The sequence below is a fragment of the Porites lutea genome, chromosome 2 (genome assembly GCF_958299795.1).
Source record: "Porites lutea chromosome 2, jaPorLute2.1, whole genome shotgun sequence".
NCBI classification, from domain to species: Eukaryota; Metazoa; Cnidaria; class Anthozoa; order Scleractinia; family Poritidae; genus Porites; species Porites lutea.
The window spans coordinates 43,727,332-43,748,698 of record NC_133202.1 but is presented as its reverse complement, the minus strand read 5'-3'; the positions used below and the strand labels follow the sequence as shown (position 1 = coordinate 43,748,698).

The 21,367-nt window shown below is 38.8% G+C and overlaps 1 protein-coding gene across 1 annotated transcript; it reads left to right on the top strand.

Moving 5' to 3' along the window:
- The first annotated feature begins 5,801 nt into the window (after nt 1-5,801).
- On the top strand, nt 5,802-16,893 carry LOC140926261 (L-fucose dehydrogenase-like). The gene is made up of 9 exons (XM_073376031.1): nt 5,802-5,983; nt 7,982-8,020; nt 8,980-9,077; nt 10,150-10,216; nt 13,261-13,352; nt 13,789-13,893; nt 14,112-14,179; nt 15,202-15,298; nt 16,708-16,893. The coding sequence occupies exons 1-9, from the start codon at nt 5,893-5,895 to the stop codon at nt 16,891-16,893; spliced, it is 843 nt and encodes a 280-aa protein (XP_073232132.1). The 5' UTR covers nt 5,802-5,892.
- The last annotated feature ends 4,474 nt before the right edge of the window (nt 16,894-21,367 follow it).

The following is a 21,367-nucleotide window of genomic DNA, read 5'->3' as shown; positions in this document are numbered from 1 at the left end:
ACACAAGGCAAGGTTAAAACGGATTTCTTGATGTATCCGACGGGTACAGTTGATTAACGCTTTTCAGACTGGCAAAAGTAACCGAAGAGGCTGGGCATTTTACTGCGATTATCATGTTCACTTTCATACCTTCATCCGCAGTTCAAAACAATTTATGAATCATTTTATATATTTCAATTCGTGCTTACAAGATCTCCATAACTTTATGTAAACGCGACCTTTTTGTGGAATCTTCATTCAAGGCCAGAACTAACACTAACCGCCAAACGGAAACTGCCTTATGCAAAAACCTCACTGGATCTGGATGGGGTTAAATTCAAATGTAAGCGAAACACTAGCAATATTTGAAAGAGCACTTGAGCAACACGATACAATACTGGGAACTAAATACTTAAACAATGTCTTAAAAATAAAGCTATTTTTTATTTACCTCGGAGACACTTGGAGAAAAAAATTCTCACAGAGCCACAGCCTAAAAAGGCTAAGCTGCTCTGTTGCATCATAAAGTCCAAACTGTATTTCTTAATGCTGGACAGAGATTCAATCAATCAACTGAAAGCGCATTTTTAGTTCTCTCTGAGACACCTGGAGAATATAATTCTCACAGAGCCACAGCCTAAAAAGGCTAAGCTGCTCTGTTGCATCAGGAAGGCCAAACTGTTTTACTTAATGCTGGACATGCACTATCATCAAAGTTTCCTTTAGGATTAGTTTTGTTTGTAAAATTAAAGGCTGGTCATCACCATCTTGTCTCAACAACCCTAAAATGCATTCAAGGAAGTTCTTAACAATTATACCATCTATTATTGATCACAAGTTTTGAATAACTTCAAGTACCTTCAAATCATGGCATAAGAAAAAAACTCGATTTCAATTAAAGCACAAATTCTCATCATTAAACTTTAAAAAAAATCAAATACAGGCATTTCAAATCGAGATTCGAGTCACTGCATAAACAAAACAAAGTAGTCTATACATCAAAGCTAAAACTCGCAACCACCTGAGTTTGACGAAAGCTCAAAAGTGCAATTACTAAAATCACTGATTCATGTAGTTACACTCCTCATACCCTTAAAACAGCTTAAATCAATTAACTTCACAGATTTAATCAGTGTAAAAATATCCACTACGTTCCACACTTAAAAACTGAACTGTGACTGAACTTAGCTGTTTCAGTGCGATCAGGCTTAAGACATATTGATCTCCATCAACATTCTCCATGAACATTATACTTTCGCACAATTAGCAGTTATTGAGAATTTATAAAATGATCGAGTGATCGGTGTCGACCTTGACAGGTTTTTGTGCTAAAATAATAATAAGTATCCATTTGAAGATGATACAAAGGAACCCAAAATAGACTTACCTCGCTTCGGCTGATGTTTAGAAAATTAAAAAGGACTGAAGAGCACCACCGTACAGCTGAATCCAGTCAGCGACCCTCAATAAAAATCATTTAAGCTTACATAATCAACAACTACGTGAATTTTCGAGTTTCTGACTCGACGGTCATCCGGCACGAATCTCTCATTTTAATTTTCCCCAATTCAGTGATCCAGGACAAGTACCTTTTCCAGATCTTCTCCGCACGACAAAACGCTTTCTCTGACCTCTCTGGCCGCTTCCCGCTATATTTTCTAGTAGTTGGAGGGAATTTAGTCCTTCTTTGATCGCTTCAAACCCGCTTTCGTCTGCATTCCATCGGCGTATTAAAGGCTCGGGTTAAAGTTGTGGAAAAGATGAGTCGTTTTTCAACAGAATAGAAATTATTTCTATTTATTTTTGTCAGTTCTTTGAAAACTGAAGACGTCTGCGCATTTGGAACGAGATAGAATTATATAAGAGTGGTGTAAAAAGAAGAGCATCTGTAGCTAATAATTTGTACTTTCTGAATACGGATTAGCTGGTGTGTCTCATGTTTGAGATTTATGCAACTGCTCCCAAAAGTCAAACTCAGGTGACTGCTACCACAGAGATGCTAATCTATTCGGAATTATAAGTAGGAAAAACCCCTAGTTTAAAGCCAAAACTAGAATAAGTTAATGAAATGGCAAGTCGTTCAGTAAATATGTTTTTGGGACTTTTCGGCCCAGCGATATGATTGTTTCCACGAAGGAAGTTTATTCCTACAAAACACCTGCGTCATTCGGGACCATTCCCAGTTCAGTGAACATGAATGACGTGTCTTTTTCTAAACTGAACATGGGAATGTGACTTCCGGTCTAAAATTCTAAATCTCGCCATTCATCGTCAGTTTATTCATTTCCAAACTGTTTAATGATAACAGTTTTTTGGAAAAATCATAAACGATGGCTTTTTTTTAATCATGCACAGATGGCTTTTAATAGGCACTAAAAATGAATACACCCGACTCTAAAAATACTCAAAACCGCCCACCCTTTTCTTGCAGTCTCCGTTATGTAAGGGCCTTCACTGGGTCAATGAGAATATAGTTCAAAACCACTTAAACATAGCATTGTTGAACTATTTTAGTATTTAAACGGTAGATATAGGTATATTTTTATCCCCTAAAAAGTTTTCATCTGTTCGGATTTCCTAGCTGAGAGTCTAGTGATCCGAAAATTATAGGGATCAAAACTTACCTTTTCGAAAATTTCAGCCAGAAAAAAAGGCTCCCGAAAATTCTAGGTGACCTTTTTAGGGTAAAAATCCGTTAAAAATGGGCAATTACACCATTTTTGGGGGGTTCGAAAATCCTAGGAGAGGCAGGCAAGCAAGAAATTTAACAACAAATGTTCCGAAAATTCTAGATCTCAAATCGTCTTCCGAACAGATATTTTTGGGCGCCCCTGCTGGGTGACCAATGCTAAACAACGCCAGGAATAGCTTTGAAAATTTAACCTGATGTTCTGAACCGGACTGCATCTTTACCGCAGTTGATTTACTTTTGACTAAAATCAAACAAAAACTATAATCCTCTGATACGATATCAATGATTTGGCAAAGACTGCCTTCTTATCTTTAATCTATTTTACAAGTGCGCTAGGATCAAAGATAGTTATTTTAAGCAAATGTCAACAGAAAGAATGATCTAGCGAGTGAACGGTTCATTACCTCACGACTGGAAAAGTGTCAAAATGTCGAGATTTCACGGTTCTATGACTCGTACAGAAAATTGACCATTGATTAGAGCTAACAAGCAGCATAACTTATATTTGACTGCTGGTTGCGTCACAGAAAACAGTACCCCGCAGTTTCCGTGGTAAGTACGCTGCTTCCTTTTCAGTTTCATAATCAACTACTTCTATTTTCTAAAGTGTATCTCAGTGTTCGTGGCTGAAGCAGCAGTCGGTTAATTGGTGATATGGCTAGTGCTCTGAGCTCGTTTTCCACATAGCCATAGCGTAAGTTCGAGTGTTCGTTCCCAGAAGCTCATATGTAAGTTGTGTTTGCGTTTGCGTTTGCGTTTGCCGTAACCTGCGATCAGGCGTTTTTTTTTTTTTTTTTCCAAGGGCGGACGAGGCGAGAGGAAAAAAAAATAACGCCCTCTTCCCGTGAGAGACATAAAGGGATAATAGGGAGAGGGCATGATCTCAGGCTACGTTTGCTGATGATTCTCGTCCCTGTAAGCGATTGTCTGCAGCAGTTTGGGGCTAACCGCTTGAAGGGCAGAAATCTTAATGTGAGAACAGTTGAGGTTCAACTTGATTCTGAAGCCGGTACTAAACTACCTGGCATAAAGATAGACTAGAAATACGTAAATCGCAGGACCTCGCGAAGGATTTGGGGGGAACGGCAAGTAAAGCGGAGAAGAAAATTTGTCAATCAAAAATTGTGAGCTATATACAGAAACATAACAAAACTGTTGTACCTAAAATGAAAACTACATGAAAAGAAAAATAAAAAAAAGAAGAAAAGAAAAGAAGCGAAGAGAAAAAGTACTGCCCTGATGCGAACTAGGACCCTTCGGTGCACCGGGCGAAAGCTTTACCACTAGACAACGTGGAACACAAACACAGAATCAGGGAATTTTTATTGTTAAAACCTTCGAGCCTTATTAAACATGAGTTCAAAGATATTTTTCAGAAGAATGACTGCAGTTTGGACAGTGAAAACCCAACGTAAATGCATTTCATCGCATTTACATGTAGAGAATGGAAGCCCAACAGTCTAGGACGATACGGTACAAACTCGTCTGCGAGCAAAACGTGTTTTGTTACCGCGATGTTCACTCATATGTTTATATGGCTAATTCTCCAAAATCGCTTCCATTTGCTCTTCAAGAACTTTAGCATTTGAAATTCATTGAGTGATGTTCTCTCGGCTCCGCTGTTTGTTGCTACCATCTCCATCCATCTTTGTTGCTTGCGCCGTCGAATTTCAAGTCGGCGTTCTTCGCTCCAGAGGATTTTTCGGTGTCAAATCTTCCCCTGCGAGGATTGACAATTCGGCGTTTTTGTGTTTGCTGTTCTGTTTGCATGAGAAATGGCTTGAGATTCACCGATAGTAAACATTGTTTTGCGGACGACGAAAACACAGCTCTTCATGAGTGCTTTGGTCATTGATAGGAATTTGAATATTGCTTTCAGTCGAATGTTGCCTAGAAACAAAAATGCGCTGTGACGTCAACTACTGTATGACGTCATGGCGGACACCATCGGATATATACAAGTAAAGATGAAAACTGCGACTTTGCAGCTCACTAGGACCCACGCGCGGTTCACACACTGCTCGCGCGCTTCGCGCGACGAGATTATAAACTCACTTCGCTCGGCGCTTCGCGAGGAACAACTGTTTTTAAATAATGGTATCGAATACAGGAAAGCGACTTCGCCTATTGAAAAGAACAGATAAATTTCTGTGACTGAAAGCTGAGAAGTTTGTTTTACAACTCACTTATCCAGCTAATACTTGACTACGGGGGTTATTGTCTTGGGGACATGAAGCAAACCGAAGCCACACGTCCAAGACGTAATCAATTTACAGAAACGATGCGCAAGAGTAATCCTAGACAAAAAAATGAGACCCCCTTGGGGCCTTCGATTCATTTAGAGACCTTAACGTCATTCCATGATTTGATAAAAGACAAGAACGCGCTTACAGCGGTATTCACTATCGCTTGCTTGGAGATGAGATCTAGAAAGCTTAGGATAACTGTATAGGAATATTTTTATTCATAAAAGTGGCCCTGTTCTTTTGGCCGGTATTACCGGAGAAAATGGTACCGTCCAGCGGGACATCCAGAGTTTTAGCAACATTTGTTAGGAGGCATATCATATCTGTTTTTTTTTTTGCTAAACGGTCATTCTTTAGGTTTCCAAAAGGCCGGGCTAACTAAACAGGAGTGAGGCCTTGTGATGCTGTGTGAAGCCTTGTGAGGCATTGTGATGTTGTGTGAAGCGTTGTGTGAGGCCTTGGGATGCCTTGCGATGCGGTGTGAGTCCTTGTGAGGCCCTGTGATGCTGTGTGAGGCCTTGTGATGCAGTGTGATGCCTTGCGAGGCCTCGTGATGCTGTGTGAAGACCTTTGATGTAGTGTGATGCGATGTGATACTTCTTGATACAGTGTGATGCCTTGTGAAACTAGGGTGATGTGGTGCGATGTCTTGTGACAAGGTTCTCGGCCCCATACCTTCCATGCGGCTATTGACTACGCTACCGCAGATAAGATAATAATCGGGTTACTCCTCGTCTGTGTCTGTTGTTGTGCTGTGTGATGTGTGATAGATCACAAATTTCATGCGGTAATTACACTCTTCCTAAATCGTACATGGTATAAATCAAAGACTTTACAAAGAGCGAGTACTTGAGCAAGTACACAATGTTGATGTAGGAGTGTAAACGACAACAAGATTACGTGTAGATAACAGAAACAATTTTGAAACAACTATTTTTGTAAGGTTCACTCGCTACCTCCCTTGCTACAGAAGCCATGGCCTCGTCCAACCTGAGGTATCAAGGAAAAGTTACAATTGTGACCGGAGGAACACAAGGAATTGGGGAAGGAGTTGTCAGAGAGTTCGGTAAGGAAGAATAGTCAAATATCTACAGCATTACTTAACTTTTGGGCTTGCCTCTCCTTTTGGTAAAATTTGGGTTGAAATATTTTATGGGACGGCTGCCATGCACATATCATTTTTCGGTCATCCCCTGGCGGGGTGGAAGGGGGGAGGGGAGGACCCGGGTAATTTTATATAACTTTGTATGGGAGTTTAATATAGGGGGATTTGAAAGATTACTCCATCAATGGAGGTAATGAGGGAGGTTTGGTTTACCACATCCTTGCACGGGGGGAAAACCGGGGCTTTGTGTAAAGAAATAATTAGGCCGATTTTACATGATTCGCATAGTCTTGAAAACTCCTTGAATTTTAGGGGAAGTCCTTGAAAAGGCCTTAAATTTTCTTCAACTTTGAACGTAGGGGTCTGGAAAGTGTTGTTTAATGCTTTTTAGTTTTCTAAGACAGAATATAAATCATAGTTCAGAGAAGTTAAAGGTGATTTACATAAAGTGTTTTTTGTGAATAATAACTATCAATTTAAGACTGTGTAGAGCAAGTGTTTCCAATCGAGTTATAGCGCAAAAGTTCTCATCTCAACTTTCTCAATGAATCATGTCGGAACACTTGCTTGTGCAATCTGTGAAATTACATTCCTGGTAAAAGCGCTTTCTTCTTGACATGAATATCAACTTCACTTTTCCTGGTGCTTTGCAGACTGTGTAAGGTTTCCTTCGACGTTAGGTGACAAAGAAGCAGCCAAAGATTTTTTTAACAGGTGGATCGATCTTGCCATGTGGAGAAAAGATGTATGGTAATAGCATGGCGGCTTCTGTCTGTAATCGACAGAATGTGACTCGTGTTTCCATGGCTTTTGTGGAAGAAAATAATATTTATAATAATATAATAAATGTTATTTAGCCAGGGTTATCTCTTCAGCATAAAATGCTGCTATCAATGAGGGCCCTGGAAAAAAAAATAAAAAAAATAAATATATAAATGTATCAAATAGTTAATTTCAGACCCTGTGTAGGAGGGGAATTTCTTAACTTTGATTGCTCTGTTTCCCACACGTCCCCTCCCTTGCCCTGGATCCCCCACCTAAGGGGATGGTGGATGATAAGTGTATTATTTACTCTCCTCCAGTGGGCCCTGTGCTTTTGCACCTGCCCACTAAGGATGATGAGTTGCATTGGAGAGGGGTTCGGATTTTTCTTTAAAGAAGCCATCAAAGTCTAGATCCTTCGGACATTTTTCCTCACAGGCGAGGTTTCTAAATTTGTTTCGTGCGTATAGGGCATGGAACATGAGTGGATGTTAGAGGTCTGCAAACTGAGATTTGCCATATATTTTCTACTAGCATACTGTTAACTACCATTAAGCAATTTTATCTGTGCAGTATCTAATTTAATTTGTGCAGTACAAAACTAGTCAGGGGTGCAGCTACCTGTACGCATGGTGCACATGGTATCCAAAAACGTTGAAGGGAAAAAATAAAATGAAATAAAATCCAGAGAAGCGACAACATTTATTGGTGAACTACACCTTGAATTATAATATATTTGTGAAAATTGCTATAAAATAGTGCGCATAGCAAGCTTGATGGTGTAAAGCTTGAAACAGTTGTTTTCACCTCGGCCTGTCTTCGCAGTATGCGAAATAAGGCGAGGGTTTGCAAGACATGTATTTCCAGAACTTGTGCACTTGATACCTTCAATTGTAGCAAACACACAGACAGTATAAAGCGTCGTCAACATGCACACATTGTACATGATTGGATAGAAAAATTCTTGTGATCATCATGCAGCTTTTGACATAAATACACTGTAGGTCATGATGTACATGACTAAATTGTCATTTGATCAATTAAACCTTCATTTTTCTTCTGTGACCCTTATCAAGGAGGGAAAATTGCCTTCCTGTGCTTCTTTTAAAAAGCTGCAATGTGCTAAAAATACATGTATCTTATGCAGATAATGTATCCTAAAGCCAAGTATTTTGACATTACCATTTTGTTTTCTAGTCAAAGCTGGAGCCAAAGTTATCTTTTGTGGACGTGAGGGTATGTCAATTTTTCTGATAACTGCATGTCAAAGCCCATAATTGTCTAGAATAAATAAATACAAAAGTGCATTACTTTCTTATTCTGTGTGGTGTTGTGTTCACATCTATTGTGGCATCCAGGGATGGATTGTTTTACCTACAACTGGCAAGTTCTTTAAATCTAAATCTAAATCTAAATATCGTTATGTCGGCAAAATCGTTTGGGACATCACGCCAACTCAGTGGAAGTGGATAAAGTGGATACACCATTTTAAGAAGGATCATTTCTTACATTCTGCTCTTTTAATTTGTATATTTACAAAATGGCTCTGTACTGTTGAATCTTTGTTCATTTGAAATTATTTAATACGGCGTAACGGTCTGTTCTTAAGGGAAGACATGTTGAGGTTTTAATGTCTATATTAAGTAACGTGACAATAGTGAGAGTTAACATACTGTTTTATGGCTGGTAAAGCAATAGTGATCAGTTGTACAATTATATTGTGATACCATGTCATGATTGGTACAGTGAATTTATGGTGAGTTTTAGTTTTGCCTTTAGAGAACAACGGTGGAATTAAAACTCGCTGGAATCTCATGAAAATCAAAGGCCAAAAATGCGAAAAATGCACAACAAAAAAAAGAAGCCGAGACATGATAAGAAGGTCTAATATGTATTTTGAGTGTTATTTTTGACCCCTAACTAATGATCGTGCTAAATTCCCCTCACAAACTTTTATTAATGATATTTCTGTTATATAACAATGATTCTCACTCCTGAACTAATGGGGGACCTACGCTTCGATGTATCATTACTCTCCGAGAATCATGAGAATTATGTCTTGAAAGAAGGTGACCCTGGTGGGTGACACATACCTTTTTTGGGAGTTCCCCTTCTCCTCTCTAATATTACAATTAAAACATTGTGTCTTTATTTTTAGTCAGAATTAACTTTATTTTCTGTGTTGTGCTTTCTAGTGGCTGACGGGGAAAAACTTGAAAAAGAAATGAATGACAAAGGTCCTGGAGAAGCATGCCTTATTAAATGTGACGTTACTAAAGAGGAGGATATCAAGGTCAGTGTACTGTGCTTTCTAGAAACTCTTCAATCTGAAGTAATTATTATTTGTTGAGTTGATTTTTCTTAAACCCCAACATTCTGGTATCAATCATCTGGCATCTTAGCACATCACTACCTCCATTCTAAGTCGACTGATGGTACATTGAATCAGTGAAAACTACTGAATCTTCTAGTCTATGAACACAGCCATCCTAACAAATATGACTCTAGGCACACTCTGCTAGCACACTTAATCAGCCAATCATCTCACCACAGCTCTCTCAGTTCACCCTGTTAGTACAATCATCATTCAAAACCAAAACTTGCAGTTAATTTGGGGTAAGTATGAACAATATAAAATCCACCTATGTAGCACAGCACTCTTACCACACGTTCACCCTGCTAATAGCCACTTAATGAGAGACAAAACTGCATACTTCTAGCCACAGTCATTCCAACACAGCTCTCTTGGCACACCCAACCTTTTTTGCAAAACTGAATTCAGACATCTTAGTACACGTGATCACAGTCATCCCAACTCAGCTCTCTCAGCATACTCTTCTTGTAAAATCATGTCAATCAGTCATGACTGAATCATCTAGCCTCGGTTGTTTAAGTGTGTGCATAAGATTTATCCAGTAGATAGCATTACCCACCTTTTTAAACAACTGTAGCCTGGTCTATGACCTCAGTCATTCCAACACAGTGACTTTCAACAGTCACGTTATGATTTATATTGGAACACTCAATTAGCCAAAACTAAATCCTCTGGTCCGTGACTTGTTGGCGTTGTTGTGGTTTAATTTCTTTGATCCAAGATTGACGACAGCTACATTAGTGAATACCACTGTACCCTGTTCCATCTCCAGATTAGAACCACAGCATTCAAAAAAGTACTTTTTTCACAAAAACCTCAACGACAAAGCTACAGACATTCCATAAAAGCTTCCCAAACAATATCTCAATGTTTTTGTCTAATATGTTTTTTATCTGACTTCTTTTACTTTTTTGTGGGTCAGTTTTTCTCTTAAAATTTATGTTTAAACTTAAACAGTAAGAAAAGGCTGTTTTTCTTTATGTCAATGAAGAATTTGGTGGAGAAGACAGTTGAAAAATATGGTTGGATTGACTGCCTCATCAACAATGCTGGATGGCGTAAGTAGAGAAACCTTTTTCTTGATCCTTTGTCATAACTAACTGCAAGCTATCAATAATTATTTATTTATCTAGTCTCAACTTTTGTAGGTGCATAATTCAGCCATCTTATTTTTTGTGAGTTGAAATAGTAAGGTTTGAGATACTATCTAATGGACCTTATTCACGATACCCGCCATAGGGCGTATGGAAAAGCAGGAATCCGGAACCCGGAACCGGAACCGGAACTTAAATTGAGACCAGGGTAAACTGGGAAGCACTGAAACCAGTTCCCGATACCCGTGTGAGCATAAAATTCAAGATGGCGTCCTCTGTTATCATTGTTTTGAAAAATTTTAAGCACAGTGATCGTGATACCAAAGGTATACTCACATTCGGAAAGTGACTTGCAAAAAAGAAGGTAAGTGCATCCTACTGTTATTCCTAGCAGTCATAAACTGTGACTGCAGCTGTAGGTCGAGCAATTTTCGACAGATCGAGACTAAAACTAACCAGAAGCCGATTGACTGCGAAAAACAGCCATGTTTAAGACCGCTGTGTTATTCATTTCCTTCTCTTGAGCCTAAGTTACTCATTTCTCAAAAGGGCTCCGTGTTTCATCCATTGTCTGCATTGTGAGGGAAAGGCGGCAAAGGGAGGAGGAGTACTCATGTCAATCATGATCCCAAGTTGCAACGCTCACGCGTGTATGAAATTCTCGAAGAAAAATTTTGCGCCGTACGCAAAAAATGCGACAGTAAAAAATATAATGACAATAAATAAATATAATGTGGGAATGAAAAGTCTTGATCGAGCAATAATTGCTAGCGACACTCCTAAGACAGAAACGTCTCCAAGTTTTATTTCTTAGGTTCGGGTTCGGGTTCGGGTTCCGTTTCCGTTTCCGTTTCCGTTTCCGTTTCCGGCTCCGGTTCCGGATTCCGGATTCCGGCTTTTCCATACGCCCCCCGCCATATCTTTGCATGTGCTTTAGGATCGATGGGATATTAGCAATGTCACGTGGTTTCTCAGGGGGCAAATAATGAATAAAATTTGCCAATGCAAGAAATCGAGGTTGAGTTTGTTTATTCTCTCAAAACGAGAGGACGATTTAATAGTCATGCAAAATGTACAGTTCAAGTTTCGACAGGTTTTGTGACATTATTACCTGCTCTGAGGACATCTTACGGTCGCTAGGAAACTAACAATGATCATTTTCACCCGTGATTTGCCATTATTGTCTTCAAGATAAAAAGCTCTTCATTTTCCTTTGTTTAGAATAAACAAACTCAACCGCAATTTCTTGCATTGACAAATTTTATCACTTGTTTGCCTCCTGAGGAACCACGTGACTCCGCTTTTATCCCATCAGTCGTAAAGCGCGTGCAAAGATGGCGGGTATCTTGAATAAGTTCTGTTACACTGACTGATCAGTGTAGTGATGGTGGTTGCAAAAACATATGAAAAAGAAAAAAAGGTGAGACAAGGAGATCGGTTCTCTTTTTCTCCAGTCTTTTTTAGTTATTATTGTTTTCATTTTTATTGTTGGCGAGCCTTATGCGAGCCAACAGTAACTATTCTGTACAAAAGCGGGAAAAAGCCAAAATTTTTTGGATGTAAGATCAGAAGCATGCGCAGTGGAGTGTTTTTCTTCTGTGCGATGACATCACGTAAAACGCACATGGACGAGCTTGACAGATTTCAAGAAAATTTCAATATGCAATGTAAATGAGAAGATTCTTTAGTAATTGCTTTTCTTATTTTCCAGTTGTCTCTATTTGCTTGTGGAAGTATTCATCAACGTCTCGATCCAGAGCATTTTAGTGATAAATGTAGAGGAAGACGAGAGATTTATATTTGTTTGGCTACTCTATTTGCTTATTCGTGAATAAATGGAGGTGTGAAGATATCGATCAAATTATCCTTTATGGAGATAGTTTTCTTTTCTCTGTCGGCATTTAGCAGTAGTGAAGTGGCAGGCAAAAAATAGTTCTATCCTACTCTAGCTCGGTTGTCTCGGGAGAAAAGAGAGGAAAGTGTGAAGAAAACCAGCTTTGCGTCTAAAGCGACCCAGTTACCACATGCAAATCAATGTTTGCATACTCCTTGTCCATTGAGGCGTTAAATCTGATTGTCCTGTAAAAATCTGTGCCTGTTGAGGTAAATAATTCAGCTCATAATCTGACCATTGAGTCATATATTTCTGTTGAGGTGAAAGGAAAGCTTGGAGCCATGGATTCAAAATGTGTAATAATTAAGAATTTGCTCATGCTAAGCGTGCGTATATCGAGGTATGCCGGGATGCACACGGGAAGTTTGGAGAGCACGAAAGATGCGTAAGAGTTGCTTGAGGCACAGCCTAGAACAACTCTAGCTTCTTAGCTTCAATTGTTTTTAAACTTCAAAGTCAAAAGAAAACCTCTTGAGACCACATTAAGCCCGTTTTTTAATAATGTCCATGAAACGATATCTTCGCACCTCCATTCGTGAATCGGCATAAATTGTTGACATAGTAGAAGAATCAAACACATAAAAATATCTTGTCTTCTTCGGGATTCATCACTTAACCATTCGTGACCTCGATTAAATTATTATTTCCATATTAGGCAAATAAGGAAATTTAAAAAATATAAACAAGCAATAATCATTGCTAAAGGCCTCACTTATCATCTGTTTGGCTCTGGAAACTTAGTCCAAGGTCTTTTCCCTTTTATACATCACAAATACACGGAAATAACATATTTTTCTAAAAAAGGCTAACCTGCCCTAATTCCCAGGGCTAATTGTCATTTTCTTCACTTCATATAATATTTTCAAACTTTATTCTCTGTATTCTGTTCCAGGTTTGATGCCAACACTTAATTTCAGATTGAAACGCCTAGTTTTCTTTTGCAAATTTCTCCAGTCTTACTGAGCTGGACCCTTAATAACTTGATTGTCTGAAAAGGGAGTGAAAATGGTCTACTATTTTTGATTCCAGGCATTTGAAACTTCTAATGGTTTTTAATTATGCATTGTTTTCTAGGTGTTAAGTTTCTATCGATCCTTTTTAACTTTTATTACAGATCCCCCAAGTAAAACAATTGATCAGACTTCAGCTCATGAGTTTAGAGACCTGCTGAATCTTAACCTTATGAATTACTTCTTGTTTTGTAAAGTAAGTCTTTTAATCAAATGCAAATGTTACCCTTTATTTCTTGATTACATCTGTTTTTTAGATTAAGGGGAGGAAGATTTAAATTGCAATATTTTAGCCAAAGCAGTACAATGTATTAGTCAAGTATAACATAGAAAGAATAGCCTGTGCAGCAAGCACTTGGAAGTATTAAATGGACGCAAGAGAGAACGAACACGCGGGGGAGACACGCCGCGCGCCCGTTCTTTCTTACCCCCATTCATTCCTAGCGCTTGCAGGCTATAGAAAGATGGAGAACTAGCCGGCAAAATGCCAGTAAGCATGCTATCTATTTATCAAGTGTGATAGGTATAAGAAGTGTCAATAATGTGAGACCTTGCGATGGGTGCTTGCCATTTACACAAACCATCCATATCGAAGGAAAATAATTGGCCTTTTGATATGTTTTTGTTTTCAGTTTGCTTTGCCTCACTTACGGAAAACAAAAGGAAACATTATCAATATGTCAAGTTTAGTGGCACAAATTGGCCAGCCTGGAGCTGTAGCATATGTTGCAAGCAAGGTAAAGCTTTTATGTTTTTTAGCTCAAACATGCTTGTTCTGCAGTCTTCTCAAATGTACCATTTTCTAAATGAAAAAGAAAAAACAAACAAAATTTTGAAGAGAAATATTTTAAGATCTTTCCTAGTATACGTATGCAATTAGTTAAACCATCAATAGGATAGGGAAAATTATAAATACTTACTTTGTGTTGATTTGTGTAACTTTGTTTGTCTAAAGGGTGCAGTAACGTCAATGACAAAAGCTCTTGCAATTGATGAAGCTAAGTGCGGAGTGCGAGTTAACAGGTAATTTATTGGTCATCTAAACATCGCATGTATAACAGGCATCACTAATACTGAATCGATCAGTAGCCAAGCGCTAAGTACCAGTCGTTGCTTAAGGTCCCTAATATGAAATTTGGAGACAATAGCCGAGACTGATCATTATAATGAGAGGCTCTCACTTGTAAACACGAAATTTCAGACAAAAAAATTAGCGAATTTTAGCCCTTATTTTACTGCCTTACAAGTTATCAATAATCTTGAACCCTAAAGGTCATATAAAACGACAGTTAATTTCGAGAATCTCAATTTTTTTTAAAAAAAAAATTTATCGAGCGGCTTCAAAATTATTCGCTTATTTGTCTGAAGTAGACCAAAATGTTTACAAAACCGCTAAAAAGAGCGCCTCGATCACATACTTAACAAATCCTTCTTCGTAGCAATCGGCTGAAGCTCAGTCCATAATCTTTCAATCACGTTTTTTAAAAGTTTGAAACTACTTTGAGGTAAAATTACATTTCAAAAGTGCTTCGTTTTCTGTAGGCAACAGCCAAACATAATGATTGTTCAGTTTTTACCGTATTTCTAACCATAGAAACTTCATCCCAAAATATCTCGATAACGCTCTTATAGATTTCGGTTGAACTTCACGAACATCGAGGTGGCCATTAGAAAAAAAAGCTCCCCTGAATGATTTTGAAAGAAGAGTTCCCTTCGATGTCATTGTAACCCTGATGAGAACAAATTCGTATCTTTATCTAATACAGCTGTAATGATTATTTACCAAATCTTTGTTAATGGCGACGTAGTTTATGCTCAAACGTGGGGGGTATTGACCTTGAAAAAAGCCCATCGAGCCACCTTAAAATATATGGTAAATTTCTGCCAGCGGGGTCTTAAACCACTAGGTTCTTACACTCAGGTTTGTGCTGTATTTTTATGTATTTCAAACGTTGATCAGACTAAGCTATGTAACAGCAAAGATTCATGACAGAGTTGTTCCCTAGATGAGTTTTTTTTATTGTTGTCATTCTGTATAATTTCAGTATTTCGCCCAGTAATGTGTGGACACCATTGTGGGAATATGTAGCTCAATTGTCGGGCGACTTTGAGAAAAGTAAAAAAGATGGTGAAGAATGCCAGGTAGGTTAGCGTGTCTCGGCCTATATTCGGAGTGGCTTATGTACGGAGGGAAATTTGCGTTTCAAAATCGATTGGGCTAGCTTGTAGTCGGAAGGAAATTTACAATTTTTGCTTTGTTTTACTTTGTATTCGAGGGCAAATTCCAAGTACAAGCCCCCCGAAGGGCTTATATTCGGAGGGGCAATTTAACAGAGGGTTTTTTGCGTTACGATTTTGGGGGGCTTATATTTGGAGGGACTTATTTTCGGAATTATACGGATCGCTGGACCGTTTTCAGCAATGGCAGCAGTAGAGTTCAAACTTAACTAAAAAACATCCCTGATAAGCCCTAAGTGCTGTTGTCATCCGGCGAATCGACTTACGTCCGGGCAAAACAACGTCGGGCGAATCGACGCTGGGCAAAACGACCATAATCCGCTGAGTTTGGTGACTTGTAGGTGGGTCGCTACCCAGTCCCTGTAAGGTATGCCTGAGTGGCTTGACCACTGGATTTGCAATAGTCAGACTCTAAGTTCAAGTTCCTGCGCGCCCTGAGTGCCAGCTGTTGTTTCATAGTTGTCCCATGTTGAAATCGTCGACTGGACGGACGCTTGTAACTGAAATAGCCGAACTGGCTTGCCTCTGGTCAGTCAGGATTCGTAAACCTGTTATGTTTGATTTCTTCTATTCTACAACTTTATTTTTACACTGTTGAGAACGATAACAACAACAACAACATCTTTAAATTTTATTCAAACACGATAAGTTTACAGCGTAGCTGATGTGGTCGTGACAGGGCGTCAACAATTGTTCTAATTATAAGAACTTATCCACAAGCATTTTTTTATAAGGATACGTAAAAGAAAAGACAATCTAAAGGGTTACGTGCTCAGTGGCCAAAAGACCGACAGCGTTCGAGTTTCAGTCACAGATTTGCTCAGCCCTAATAGTCTTTGTGCTATGAATGCTATTAAAGGTGAAAAAAGGAATTGTTATTATAACTAATTCATAGGCCGTCTTGGTCAACGCTTTCGGTAGAAGACGAATGGGTGGTACTCCCTCTGATCACGTGACCTGCAAAAGGCGTTTAACAGTGTCTCTGTTTTTGCTAAGCCGGACAAGTTTTGATTGACTGAAAATTCTTGGGCGATTTCCATACCCAGTCAGAAGTAAAAATATAACAAATCACAGCTCAATAATATTGTTTCAAAATATTGTGTGTTATGATTGCCATGGTCATGGTTAGTTTATTTTTAATTGGTTTTCTTTCCCGATACTCAATAGTCCATTCAAAGCCGCTCTAGCACAACTGACGACATCGCTTTTATTGTCAAAAACGGTGCATTTATGTCCTCTCACTTGCTGCCATTTTGCTTACGATATCGCACTCTCCCGACTGGGTGACTCAATGTTTCTTGTTTTCTTTGAAGCTGTCAGGTCGCATGGGAACTCTTGAAGAATGTGGTCAAGCCTGTTTATACCTGGCTGCCGAAGCAACTTTCACTACTGGAACTGATTTGTTGTTGACTGGAGGTGCTGAACTCACTTATGGCAAGAAAACCCAAGTGAAAAATGAGGGTCTGAATGGGGGGGTCCACTTGTCGGTTGTCGGTTAAAATTCAGATACTTTGTCGGTAGTCGGTTAAAATTTTCGATCTTTGTCGGTAGTCGGTTAAACTTTTTGATTTTTGTCGGTTGTCGGAAAATCTCTGTTAATAAGTAAAAACGTTTGTTAATTATTAAGATTTTTATGTATTTCACCCAGTTTCAAGACTTTGATCAGTAAGGGAAGAGTAAAACTTGTAGGAATGCATCATTTGATTGCACTTAAACTTCATTAACTCTTGTTTGTTTATGCAACATGATCATTTATTTCACCATTGTTTGCCAAATGATATCATGAGTACTGATAAAATCACCAAACCTTTTATTGGAAATGCGAACTTGGTTTCCCTGTCGATTACAGGGCACAGTACAAAGTAATTAATTAATTAATGGACTCCAGCCATTTGGATACTTAAATTATTCTTAGTGAAAAACTGCAAGGGGTGACAGGATGCACATCTATACCTTTAATGTTTTGGCTCTAACAAGCATGTCCTTTGCTATAATTTTCAAGAAATAACAGTTTAACCCTCGGACGTACAAGGGGTGGAGGGGGTGGATGCCACCCCCCCCCCCACCCCCTTTAGGTTTTTCTGGGATTTTTCGAAGAGGATAAAACATCAGCACCTAACGTTTTCAGTAGATGTTCTTTTATCCCTCGCACGCATTTTGAGACAAGTTCAGTGATGACCAGTTTCTATGGTTAAGAGGTATGACGTAATAAGTAGCAGGTGGTCAAGCCATTTTGAGTGAAAATGTATGTTTTTTTCCAACTTTTTCAACAATAAAAGAAAAAATGTTGTAGCTAAAATCATGCAAAGTGCTTATCTACGTGTTATTATTCATGTCAAGCAATTACCATTTCTCGTTGTTTTAACCTGATTTCTAATTCTGTGTAATATCCAAGATGGCGGCAAAGATGGCGACCATTGTTGGTGACGTAACAGGCCTCCAGCAGCGCCACCATTCATAAAATATACCTCATCTTGTTTAGAAGATCAAAGGCTTTTCAGTGAAGGCAAAATCGCTTCGAAATACCGCAACATAGCAAAATAACATATCTGGGGAGGGGTTCCATCTACCAACCTCTTGTACCATGGTGTGTGTGTGTGTGTGGGGGGGGGGGGGGGGTATGATTTTGCGTGTACGTCGGAGGGTTAAGTTTGCAAGGTAGTGGTTGGTTTTGTATGACAAATTACACTTTTTCATTAAAGCTTCATTTATTGTGTCACGAAAGGCAATATTTCTTTTTCTTCCTTGTTGTGTTTTTCAGGAGCGCTGCTTTCCTTCTGTGAGTTTTACTTCTAATAGCAATTTTTCTTTCAAAATTGTGTGGCCAGCCTCTGTCCATGCATCAACCGCTTTTTGAAATCTGAAATACTTCCTCAGAGGAGTTCGTAGGATTCTCAAGGCTTCTTGTTTGTCAAATCCATTTTAACAATTGGTGGGACGTAAGAGGTGAAAATGTATATACTGGAAGGTTTCCGTTTAAAATGCGTCTTTACGTCAATGATAGCTTTTTCTTATTTTTCGTTGAATGTTGTGCCTTTGTATACAACCGGGTCGAAAAAGGTTGTTTCAGTGTCAGATATTTCGGCCGTAAATTTTATAGCCAGTAGAGTAGTAGGGTGAAGTAAGTTTACTTGTTCCGTGAATTTGAAGAAATCTACCATGTCTGGTTTACTTATGTCCCATAGGGAAAAATATCATCTCTGTAGCATTTTCAAACAGTTGGTTTAAAGACCGTTGATTAAACTTTCTGTTTCAATATATGCGGCCGTGAAAATGTTGGAAAGGAAACTGCTCTATATGCTCGTCGCGGTACCGTGGTTTTTTTACTGACAGTGCTTTCCATTAAACTGGAAAGAATTTTCTTTGAGGATTAATCTAAGCATTTCTCGGACAGAAACAAGAAACGTTCAGTTTTTTCACCTTTGTCGTTTCAATGAAATTTATACAGTCGTCTGTGATTGTGATATTAGTTGTAGTAATGTACCCGTATCAACAAAAGAGGAAGTTCTTTCTGTTAGACCATCTAATGAGTCATAAATTAAAGAGATTACTTCCTAACGGCTAGAAAAAAAAAATGCTCTTTTTTCTGAAACAAATATTGATTATGTCAGCCCATGTCGGTAGTCGATTAATATTTTTCCTGTCGGTAGTCGGTATTTTTTTACTCGTTTTGTCGGTAGTCAGTAATATTTTTCGTCCTTTGTCGCTAGTCGGTTAACCCCATTCACACCCTCGAAAATGCATAGATAATCAAAATTATTTTATACGTTGGGTTTCTGTAAGAGCTGTATTCAAACAACTTTCTTCATTCATCCTCAGTGGGTGAACCTCATAATCTAATCAGCATTACGGTCAAGTTGCCCGAAAGTCATCGCGACCAAAGTTATGTCGCCTGAGAGTTTTGGTGAAGTCGGCCGAAATGCTGAGTTATGTCGCCCGAAGTTTATCATGCTCAACAACATCTTAACATCCCTATTGTACATTTATAGCGAGCTTGTTTCGTCTCATCAAAGATTTAAGAACGAGATGTATTACTCATTTATCGCGCTTGTTTCATGTCATCTAGGCCTAAAGAACGAGATGTACTACACATTCATTCCGCTTGTTTCGTCTCATCATCGGTTAAAGAACGAGACATATAAGTACACCTAATAAAATTTCAGGCAACTCACCCAAAAATTTCGGGTGAGACAAGGCTGGTTCACGGGCGAGATGACTTTCGGGCGCCTTGACCGGTTGCCAATCATAACGATAATCATAATCCTTTATAATGACAGAGACTTGTAGCAGACCATATATTGAAAAGTGAGCTGACAATTAAAGGAGGCTTACTTGTGTGGATGCAAGGTGGGAAAAAAAAGCGCCGGGTGGGGGAGGAGGGGAAAAGGGAGGGGGTTTCTTTTCCCTTTTGCTTGTTCTCTGCCCCTCCCCCTGCCCTTTTTGTGCTTGCCACTTGGCAATCACAAAAACCATCATCATCACCATCACCGTCATTTATAGACCATCACGTGGTCTACAAATGTGTTCAACATTCCACTGAAGAAGACGTTTGGGACAACGTCGAAATAGCTCTGAGAGGGACAATTTTCGTAGAATTTTAAAATTATTTCTTAATTTTTTACAATGGGTATTTAGAAATGATTTAACAGTTGTAATTTTTATATTATTTTTCTTTTATTAAATAAAGGGTGTTACTTTCCAATAGGTAATATAAAATATTGCGATAATAAACAAACATTGAAAGTTAAAGAACGCATGTAAGCGTGCAAAATCGTTTGTTTTTACCACTGGTAGCAATTGCTTTGTATACCATGAATGATGTATGCTTCGTTTGAATTAAAGCTTCACAAAACACGTATGTAAATCAGTTAGCTGTAAACTGGTAATCGAAAAACATGTTGACGCGTGTAAAACTTACCGACTTACTTTGCCCTTTTTCTTTTGTAGTTTTAAAAGTGGAAAGTTTGGTTACAGACTTGGGTACTTTGTGTGAAGAAAGATACGCCCCTTGGCATGCTTAAAACGATTTATCTTGTTCCTATGAACATACCAACTTCAAAACCCACAACTTTTAAAAACTCGAGCATGCCTTACTCCCACCATGCTTGGACGCTTAGAGACTAGTAGCCTGTACATTTTACTGTTTAAAGATGAGAAAGCTTCTGTTACGGTTATTAACAGGTCAGGCCAGGTTCAGACGCCGTATGAATCACCTGTCGCTCCAATGTCGAATAATGCGACAGACCCTGTCGAATTTAACGTTTTTGACGCACCAAATTAAAACTGCCGTACCAAACTGATTCAGACGCCGCTCTTTTGCCGTACTCACTACCTCAGTTAGGTTCGGCTCATGAGTGGAGCGGCGTCTGAATCGGGCCTCAGATTACAATTTCGCGTTCCTCTGCGCTGGCTCGCGTTCCCAGCGTATATCTGAAGTTTATATAAAAACGCCGAATCCTTTAAGAGGCTCTTCAAGGAAAGGATTTATTTACCAGCGCCAGTGAAATAACTGTTTTGCCGAAGCGCACGGACCAATCAATGGTAATAGGATTGAGTGGATTGCATGTTGGTGTTGAAATGTACGTATTTCGGTCTGAGAATGTACAACGGCGGTTCTACAGCGGCAGGATTATAGGGTTCACACAGTCTTGAAAAGTCCTTGTATTTTTTTGAAAAATCCTTAAATTTCTGTGCAAGTCCTTGAAAAGTCCTTGAATTTTCTTCAACTTTGAGTGAAGTGCCCTGGAAAGTGTTTTGATGGTTTTTGGTTCTCAAAGATCGACAGAATATAGATCATATGTCAGAGAACTTGAAGGTGATTTACATAGTTAATGGGTTTTTTTGGTTTTATGCTATTTTTTCTATCAATTTTCATAAGACAAGTGAACTGAAAAATGTAGAGAAGTCAGTGGAGTAAAAAGTTCAATTAAATCCCCGTCAGAATGGACTAAGAATGTGCCTTTTTCTACAATC

Bases quoted from the DNA above. Each gene is read 5' to 3' on its own strand.
- LOC140926261 (XM_073376031.1), top strand. From the start codon at position 5,893: ATGGCCTCGTCCAACCTGAGGTATCAAGGAAAAGTTACAATTGTGACC. The intron at 8,021-8,979 runs GTATGTCAATTT...TGTGCTTTCTAG, and splicing joins TATCTTTTGTGGACGTGAGG to TGGCTGACGGGGAAAAACTT. The intron at 9,078-10,149 runs GTCAGTGTACTG...ATGTCAATGAAG, and splicing joins CTAAAGAGGAGGATATCAAG to AATTTGGTGGAGAAGACAGT.